This window comes from Anarrhichthys ocellatus, unplaced genomic scaffold (genome assembly GCF_004355925.1).
Source record: "Anarrhichthys ocellatus isolate YVR2014 unplaced genomic scaffold, GSC_Weel_1.0 scaffold1424, whole genome shotgun sequence".
Taxonomy (NCBI): domain Eukaryota; kingdom Metazoa; phylum Chordata; class Actinopteri; order Perciformes; family Anarhichadidae; genus Anarrhichthys; species Anarrhichthys ocellatus.
Genome location: NW_022281398.1, coordinates 1,472 through 11,263, shown reverse-complemented (window position 1 = coordinate 11,263; position 9,792 = coordinate 1,472). Strand labels below are relative to the sequence as shown.

The 9,792-nt window shown below is 47.0% G+C and overlaps 1 protein-coding gene across 5 annotated transcripts; it reads right to left on the bottom strand.

The window, feature by feature from the left end:
• Positions 1-780: 780 nt before the first annotated feature.
• Positions 781-9,514, bottom strand: LOC116377577 (AFG3-like protein 2). 5 transcript variants are annotated; one of them, XM_031839231.1, is made up of 10 exons: positions 9,265-9,514; positions 6,589-6,688; positions 3,528-3,596; positions 3,200-3,363; positions 2,975-3,127; positions 2,479-2,553; positions 1,995-2,119; positions 1,643-1,916; positions 1,345-1,482; positions 781-1,179 (listed from the first exon to the last, which is right to left on the bottom strand). In XM_031839231.1, the coding sequence occupies exons 1-10, from the start codon at positions 9,346-9,348 to the stop codon at positions 1,144-1,146; spliced, it is 1,218 nt and encodes a 405-aa protein (XP_031695091.1). In that variant the 5' UTR covers positions 9,349-9,514; the 3' UTR covers positions 781-1,143. The 5 variants fall into 5 exon arrangements, with proteins under 5 accessions (XP_031695091.1, XP_031695092.1, XP_031695089.1 ...); XM_031839232.1 differs by having other exon boundaries at positions 781-1,084; XM_031839229.1 differs by having other exon boundaries at positions 781-1,482.
• Positions 9,515-9,792: the final 278 nt, after the last annotated feature.

The following is a 9,792-nucleotide window of genomic DNA, read 5'->3' as shown; positions in this document are numbered from 1 at the left end:
TTCATCACTATGATGCTGTAACTCAGAGGTGATGAAGGTGACCCAGCGATGTCCAGTAGTCTCCAGTGAGAGTAGCAGCTGCTGCACGTTGTAACGCCGTCGCTTTAGTCATCCTCTCCTTTAATACAACTCGTGTGTTCTTCTGGCGACGGTGCGTCTTGAGGCTCATACGTGACGTCATTCGTTGAGATCATAAAGGTACGTTCACACCAAACGCGACGTGAAGTCAGACCGACATCTTCCACAACACTAACCTGCAGTTTGTCTCCACTTCTCTGTAGCATCTGGTAGCTTGTCTTGCTTTAGTTTATCTAAACTTCTACCACACGCTGCATCAACGTAGTCTGAAGACTTCCTCCACCGCTGCCAGTGAGCAACGCACTTTCAAAATGAATAAATGCGTTAATGCGCTATAAAATAATTGTTGGCGTTAATTAATCGCGTTAACGCGATAACGCGTTAATTTGCCCAGCACTAATAATAAGCATCATTTAGTATCACTACTGAGAATTTAACAAACATAAAAACATGACGTAGATAGGTTTGCAGTTTTCAAGAAGTATATTTAAATATCATCTCTTACACACATGAAGATAAAGTTGTGAACACCGGCTGAATATCTATGATCAGAATCATTATAACTGTGTTATAACTGCTGCTGTGTAAAGGGAATACTGCTGCTAACAAGAACCTGATGTGTTTAAAGTGTTTAAACCAAATGTTATTGACCTTTTGTTCATATAGCAGCACTTTAAAATAAAAGTGCACAATACACTACTTTATAATTCATTATTGTACTTTGTGCATAACAATGAGATTAATCATGTTAATCGTTGCCCAGCACTAGTTATAATGTAATAGAGCTATTGTATCGTTTATGTTTTTGTGAATTTAAATATTTACTTATTTTCTTTTCCTTGTCAGTAAACTTCCAAACTGAACTCAATCAGGTGACATTTGTAAATGTTGACTCTGTAGTGAAGGTTTTTGCTTCATCACAATCTGTTACCATCTCCATCAACCAATCACTGGAGATCAACGAGTCCGCCTCAATCCAACGTCCTCTTCAGTCCACAGCCGACAGCTGACGTGTTTAAGAACAACAGAGCTGTATACGTCAGATTAATCTGTTGATCGTGGAGGTCAAAGCAGATCAAGAGTAATATTCCGTGTTGTTTCCTGTCGGACCAATCAGTGGAATCGATCTGCCATCAAGTTATTAATGATTGTATTCAAACCTGCTTTTGGCTCGTTAGAGACATTCTGTTGTGATTTCAGACACTTAAAATAATGATTAACAAAGACAATAGAGACAGTTAAACAGTGTGTGTGTGTGTTCCTCACCCTGGCGGGGCCAACGCCCACAAACATCTCCAGGAACTCAGATCCGTTGACGGTAATAAACGGTACATTGGCCTCACCGGCCGTTGCTTTGGCCAAAAGAGTCTTTCCTGTTCCTGGAGGACCCGTCAGGATGGCTCCCTACACACATGATAAATCATCATTAACTTCTGAACCATCTCCTCAGAGGTCCCGGTCCCACCTTTGAGGTCCTGGTCCCAGCCTCACCTTAGAGGTCCAAACCAGCCTCGTCCCAACCTGGTCCCAGCCCTCATCTTGGGGATCTAGACCCCGCCCTCACCTTGGGGATTTTGGCGCCCAGGTCCTCGTACTGTTTGGGGTTCTTCAGGAAGTTGACGAACTCCATGATCTCCAGCTTGGCCTCCTCGCAGCCCGCCACGTCTTTGAACTTCACATCGATCTCGTCCTTCAGTATCTTCGCTGTCGTCTCGCTGACGCTGAACAACCCGCCCATCCCCCGGCCGGGACGCCCCGCCCCCGCCGGGCCCCGCCGCAGCATGAACAGCAGGAAGCCAATGATGAGCACCGTGGGGAGCATGCTCAGTAGGAAGGTGCTGAGGAGGAAGGAAACAGAGTGGAAACCTCCAACTAGGTATAAACCAGTGCTGTGTGGTGAATCCAACGTTCCTCACCCATCACTCTCGGTGGAATAAACCACCGGCAGTCTGTTCTCTCCCTCGATGCCGAGCTCGTACTGAGCCGTCTCCAGATTCCTCTCAAACGTGTCCACACTGCCAATGTTGAACCACACATACTGCTGAAAGAGACAAAGACAGCCTGAGCCTCCTGCTTCCTGCTTCATTCAGCAGCCAGTAGATGATTGGTTGGTCAGTTGGTGCATCAAGCCCTCCGTCTTTGATCATCTTATGGAAACTGACTGCATCCTTGAACCTCTGATGGAAGGTACCGATACTTTAAACATGAGTCTACTTCTGACTTCTTGAATCTTGTTATTGTCCGGTGAGGCTGAACGGGCTCGGACGTTAACTTCATGAATGTGTTTGGATTCTGATCGTTTAATACGACTCTGACTGTCAAACCGCTACATAAGGAAATGAGCCTGAGAGTAAGTCAAATAAAGAGACATTCAAAATAATAAGTAAAGTATTAACTCACCCCGTCCACCGGAGTCTTCCCCGGAGCGAAGAACACTTTAACGTACCGCTTGTTGACCACCTCTAACCGGTCAACCTGGTGAACAAAACAAACACCTGCTTTTATATATATATATATATATATATATATATTATATGTAGAAGCACCGTTACACAAGAATGTAGTTTTTAAAAAGATCTGAGTTATGGTGTCAAATTTAACAAGGTCCTATAAACAAGTTCTAAAATGTGTTCACGCAGCAGAATAACTCGGATTAACAAAAATCAGCAGAACGTCAGGTTAAAAGAAAATAAATTAACTGAGATTAACCAAAATCAATTCAGATTCAGAGGTCTGTAAACAAACTGGTTTATAGATTACCAATATCAAGAAATCTAACAAAGTCATATTCCTTCTATCAGGTTAACAGACTCAAATGTAGGTGAGCAGGTCAGAGAGGGACAATAGAGTGACTTTAAAGAGATCAGATGATTAATGGTGATTAAAGTGTCCTCGCCACTGCTTTGGACAGGTAGTTGTTGACAAAGTCCTTCCATGTGACCTCTCGTCCTCCGTCCCTGAAGAAGAAAAAATAGGTGACGGTGGTCCAGAACGCTGCTCCGCTCAGGAAGTACATCCGAAACTCTTTATCATCCCAGGGAACATCCCCCTGAAACAGACAAAACCTGACATGAGCTTCACACATGCAGGTGAGCACAGGTGAAGCCAGAGTCACACTGACCTTCTGCAGACGGCTGTACCAGTGGGACTCCTCCTTACGGCCTCCTCGTTTTCCATCTCCTCCTCCTCCACCACCACCTCCAGCTCCTCCTCCTCCACCTCCACCACCACCACCACCACCACCACCTCCTGATGTCTTCCCAGAAGATCTCTGAGCATTGGCCTCTGAGAAAAGACAAAGAAACAAACAATAATCCGTGGGTAGAAGGGGGTAGTCGTGGGTAGTCGTGGGTAGTCGCGCATAGACGTTGGGTAGACGTGGGCAGACATGCGTAGTCGTGCGTAGACGTGGGTAGTCGTGCGTAGATGTAGATTTCAGTGGTTTCTACCTTTGGTTGCTGCTTCGGCTTCACTGTTTTTTGGAGTTTTCTGACTTCCTGGAAAATATTTCTCAAAACCTGAAAAAAAAATAAAAATAAACATCACTGTGCTGAAAACAAACAAGTTTGTACTTCTATACTTGTGAGGATCCTCAGGACCTCAACCATCACAACTAAATGTTTAACTCTGAACTTGAGTCTAACTCTAAAACCGGGGTACTTCTCAAGTCTCTTAATTGCATCCCCGTTTCCCTCACTTCGCGTCCTTTCCTTGCATCTTAGTCCCTCCCACCAGGGATGCATGGAGGAAACCATGCGAGGAGAGAGGAAACGAGGAAATATGTTTTAGGCAGTGGCGGGCCGTGCATTTTATACCGAGGCCTTCAATGTTGTCCTGCAGCTGAAATACCACCTTATAACCACATGATAGCGCCACAGATATTATCAGTTTCTAAGGCTGTAACTATGTACGTATTAAATGTACGTACCGTTCGATACGGGACTTGCAATACGTTTGAATAGTACTAGAGCATTTTGAAAATGCAGAAGCTTATATTCAGGAAAATATAATGTTTTCTGCACTCATGGAGGACAGTGGTTCTCAGCTGGTCTGGCCGTGGGACCCACCATCACTCCTTAATGACAAGTCACGGCCTAAAGAGATAGTCTTATGATTTTACTTTCACAACTTGAGCTTTGTACGTACTGCTCTGCAGTGTCTTTCCTCGTCTCAGCCCCGTGTCATGGTGCATCTCACTCAGTCAGAATGCCCATATTTGATTGGCTGAGCTGCATCACGTGATGTGATTCACTACCCCACATGCCTCTGCTGTTAAGCTTCGTTTCACGATAGTCACGTGCTCGCCCACTGACCAATCACAGCGCAGTCTGGACCTCGCGGCAGACACTGAGCTGCACCAACGCTGACGTCATTATAGGCCAGCGAGCAGGCTCCGATACGTCAAAGAATACGCCCAACATGTCAAACTAAAGATCTGATTGGTTGAACACTATGACGACCAACAATATCGTCCCCATTCAATTAAACTGCACATGGATGCACTTGTGAGTCTGCAGGCCTCGGGCCTCTGTTCTTACCTAGAGACACAGAGGTGAGATCTGATTGGATAAAAGCTCTACTTAAAACAAGCTGCACTGGAAGCAGAGCAACTGAGGAAGACAGTAGCTGTGCAATGAGAAAATAAGATAATGGGAACAATATGTTTATAAATTTAAGAAAAATGATTCAATTATAAAATAGATATAACTTTGTGATTCTGTTTAGACCATGGTTCTCTGCCGGAAACTGGTGGATTGCTCCCTCCAGGTGGGGACGGAGTGCCTACCTCAAGCAAAGGAGTTCAAGTATCTCGGGGTCTTGTTCACGAGTGAGATTAAGATGGAGCGGGAGATCGACAGGCGGATCGGTGCGGCTGCAGCAGTAAAGCAGGCGCTGCACCGGACCGTCTTGGTGAAGAGGGAGCTGAGCCGGAAGGCAAAGTTCTCAATTTACCACTCGGTCTACGTTCCTACCCTCACCTATGGTCACGAACTCTGGGTCGTGACCGAAAGGACAAGGTCGCGGCTACAAGCGGCCGAAATGAGCTTCCTCCATAGGGTGGCCGGGCTCAGCCTTAAAGATAGGGTAAGGAGCTCGGTCATCAGGAGGGAGCTTGGAGTAGAGCCGCTACTCCTTCGCGTCGAAAGGAGTCAGCTGAGGTGGTTCGGGCATCTAATTAGGATGCCTCCTGGACGCCTCCCACTGGAGGTTTTCCAGGCACGTCCAACTGGGAAGAGACCCCGGGGAAGACCCAGAACACGCTGGAGGGATTACATCTCCCAGCTGGCCTGGGAACACCTCGGGATCCCCCAGAATGAGCTGGAACATGTTGACGGTGAGAGGGAGGTCTGGGTCAGCCTGCTTGGCCTGCTGCCACCGCGACCCGACCCCGGATAAGCGGTGGAAAATGGATGGATGGATGGATACTGTTTAGGCCAGCAGAGAAGACCTTGCAGGCCCTGACTGCCCACCACTGGTTTTAGGAGACGTTCTTTCCTCAGTTGCGTCACGTGAAGCGACGTCTGTTACCGATGACGGTGCTGATGATCACAGCTGATCCAGCTGTCAGTCGGCTTTAACAGCTGGAGAGACTTTTGATAAGTTAGTGTCTGTTCACTTGACTGTACTTAATAACAGTAACTAATAATACCAATAAAGACACAGTAATCACCACTGTAGAGGTGTTTCTCTCTGTAGTCTGTTAACAAACTGTGTCCTGTGTTCTGTTTATAAGCACAGGATCCATTTCTACCGGCGGAATGCGATCGTCTTATTTATGAATTATTTGGGTCTGTACGTTTTGAAATTCAGATTATGACGTCATTATTAAATAACCCAGAATATGATTATTGTTAAACTTAAATGATAAAACTCATCAAACCCGACAATCAGGAATGAACAGCCTCACGTGACTGAATGAAATGAATATATATACAGTATATGTATATATAAAGGGTTTAGTTTCTCCAGCTCTCTCTGACTTTAATTGTTTCCATAATAAAAGTTATTGAGGGAAACATCAGATCATGAAAACACAAATCCTTCTAATAAATGCAGAAAGTTGTTTGTGGTCCTTTTGTTCTTCAGACTACAATGAACATTTATTTAAACCAGATGTTGAATCAGAAACCTTATCAAATATAAAGCTTGAGTTTATTCTGTGATCCGTCTTCACTCTGGTGTTAAACTCAGTCAGTCCGTCCGATCGGCTGCAGCCATTAAAACACTTCCTGGAAGTCTGTTCTCGTGCGTCCTCGCTCATGGCTCCTCAGAGACCCCTCCTCCCTCCTCGCTCCTCAGAGCAGAAATAAGAGCTTTGGGATGGCTGTCAATGTGGAGGAACAGAACAACTTCCGGTTCAAGCGAGGAGCGAGGAAATGACAAATAAGAGACTTGGGATGTACCCCGGCTCTGAAACTTCAAGCCAAAATGTCATCCCAAGATCTGAAATTCAACCTGGTCCTCACAATGATACAAAACACACACACACACACACACACACACACACACCTTTAGGTGGTCTGGAGCTCAGCCTCCTGTAAACCCCCAGCAGGTCACTCAGCAGGCTCCGCCCCCTCTCCACCTGTCCTGCAGCGGCCGAACACGTCACCTGACAAACAGGAAGTAGACGTCACACAAAACACAGAGTTTAAATAACCTGTGAGGAGACATCTTGATGTGACATCAGGTCTGAATCACAAACATTCCTCTAAATACACTGAATTGTTATTGAAGTACTGGATACGTTATCAGTCACTCCTTCTGTTTCCGGTGAGTGCGAGTGTGGAGGCGAGACGAGACGGTGGAAGTGTGAGTGGCGCTAGATTTGAATGGTTCCTGATCTTCGGGTCTTTCACTGTGTGTCTTCCTCTGTTGAGGTGGATGATCAGGTGAGTCTCTTGAACGGTTTTACTGCTTTGTGTGGTGAGTGATCGGGGCTCTGTCGAGGTGTTTTTGGGAGGAATGGCGTCCTCCGAGACGCCACCTAAGGCCGACTCAAACCCTGGAGGTGTCCTTCAGAGTGGAGCACGGTGACGGTTCCTACATGGTGTACGCCAGCTCCGGACAACCCAAGTTCTTCCAGTGTGGAGGTGTGGGACACAAACGGTTTGCCTGTCCGCACAGAAAGCAGGCCGGCTCTGCTGACACAGACACCGGAGCGCGAGCTACGCCCGTGGATGAAGAACCTGTGGGTGAACCGAAGGATGACGGACCGGTGGTCGAACCGACAGCGGACGGACCTGGGGCCGGGCCCGTGGGCCATGGCTGCGATGGTGGATTGCGGTACTGCAGGCGCGGCGGCTGGTGGTAAAGACAAAGATGAGAAGGAGCAGAGCCAAGCAGAGGAGCAACAGGCTGATGTTGCAGAGAACAGCAGCTCTCAGACTGGACAACCCCAGCCAGCAGAAAGCATGGCGGAAGCAGCCTCCGCCAGTGTGGAACCCAGTGTGTCTAACAGTCAGCTGTCAGGGGGAGAGGACATGGATTATGACTCTGAGTCAGACATGGAGTCTGTGAGTGGAACCCCTGGAACATATACAGATCTGTACTCACTGATAGAAATAAACACTTTTCTAGATCAAACATATAAAAAGAAATCTCTGAAAGTAAGCGAACACTTCAGTGACACCACTAAATTCATAAAATCAGTCAACATAGTTATGAAAGTGGTCGGTTTTAACGTTCTGGATGAGAAGAAGCGTTTCCCGCCTTAAAAATCAGGTGTTCTGTGTTCGGTTCCTCACAGCGTTTGTCTCTCTGGAGGCTCAGGTGTTCTGTGTTTGGTTCCTCACACCGTTTGTCTCTCTGGAGGCTCAGGTGTTCTGTGTTTGGTTCCTCACAGCGTTTGTCTCTCTGGAGGCTCTCCGAGTCTCATGTGTTCGGTGTTTGGTCCCTCACAGCGTTTGTCTCTCTGAGTCTCAGGTGTTCTGTGTTTGGTCCCTCACAGCGTTTGTCTCTCTGGAGGCTCAGGTGTTCTGTGTTTGGTTCCTCACAGCGTTTGTCTCTCTGGAGGCTCAGGTGTTCTGTGTTTGGTCCCTCACAGCGTTTGTCTCTCTGGAGTCTCAGGTGTTCTGTGTTTGGTCCCTCACAGCGTTTGTCTCTCTGTGGGCTCTCTGAGTCTCAGGTGTTCTGTGTTTGGTCCCTCACAGCGTTTGTCTCTCTGGAGGCTCTCTGAGTCTCATGTGTTCTATGTTTGGTCCCTCACAGCGTTTGTCTCTCTGGAGGCTCTCTGAGTCTCAGGTGTTCTGTGTTTGGTCCCTCACAGCGTTTGTCTCTCTGGAGGCTCAGGTGTTCTGTGTTTGGTTCCTCACAGCGTTTGTCTCTCTGGAGGCTCTCCGAGTCTCATGTGTTCTGTGTTTGGTCCCTCACAGCGTTTGTCTCTCTGGAGGCTCTCCGAGTCTCATGTGTTCTGTGTTTGGTCCCTCACAGCGTTTGTCTCTCTGGAGGCTCTCTGAGTCTCATGTGTTCTATGTTTGGTTCCTCACAGCGTTTGTCTCTCTGAGTCTCAGGTGTTCTGTGTTTGGTCCCTCACAGCATTTGTCTCTCTGGAGGCTCAGGTGTTCTGTGTTTGGTTCCTCACAGCGTTTGTCTCTTTGGAGGCTCCCTGAGTCTCAGGTGTTCTGTGTTTGGTTCCTCACAGCGTTTGTCTCTCTGGAGGTTCTCTGAGTCAGGTGTTCTGTGTTTGGTTCCTCACAGCGTTTGTCTCTCTGGAGGCTCCCTGAGTCTCAGGTGTTCTATGTTTGGTTCCTCACAGCTTTTGTCTCTCTGGAGGCTCTCTGAGTCTCAGGTGTTCTGGGTTCAGTTCGGGTTGAGGGTTCAGCTTTGGACTGATGACTGAAGTAAAGGCTGAGTGTTCATGTGTGAGATGTTGGTGTGTTTCTGTGGGTAGAGGAGTTGTTTTTATTTATTTATTCTGAATTGATGATGTGACCGTGATCTGTCCTGGATCAATAAAAGGAATTTAAAAATCAAAATCTCCTTCCTCTACTTCTTCCTCCTTCTTCGTCCACAAAGAGCAGATCAGAAGCATCACCTGTCTGTTTTTTATGAAGGTTACTGAACGTTACACGAGTCACTGACGTAAGACAGCTGACTCTTAACTGACGTCATTAAACACCTGTCCGGCTTGTTCGGCCCAATGTCCCCGTTAGCACAGTTAGCATGTTAGCACAGTTCGCCACCTACCTGTCGGACTGCAGCGCTGGACCCCAGCAGCAGCCGGAAGCTGCTCGTGCAGCCGGCGGACAGCCGCAGGTATCGGTGAGCCATCCTCACCGGAGAGACTGACAGACCTCTAGACACGAGTCAAGAGCAAAGTTTGTGTTCCGGAACCGCTGTGCTCCGCCATCTTTACTCTACACTGCTCCTCCTTCTCCTCCTTCTTCTTCTTCTCTTGGTTTAATGGCGGCTGACAAACAGCTTTCGGGTGTATTACCGCCACCTGGTGACGCAAAGTGAGGAGTAAAGATACAAAACAAAGAGAATACAATTATTAAACAGACCAGAGGAAACAAATACAAGAAAAGAGGAGAACAAATGTATATATCATATATATCCTATATATATCAATGATAGCCCTAACTATAAACCTGAACCAGCCCTAACTATAAACCTGAACCAGACCTAACTATAAACCTGAGCCAGACCTAACTATAAACCTGAGCCAGCCCTAACTATAAACCTGATCCAGCTTCAACTATAAACCTGAACCAG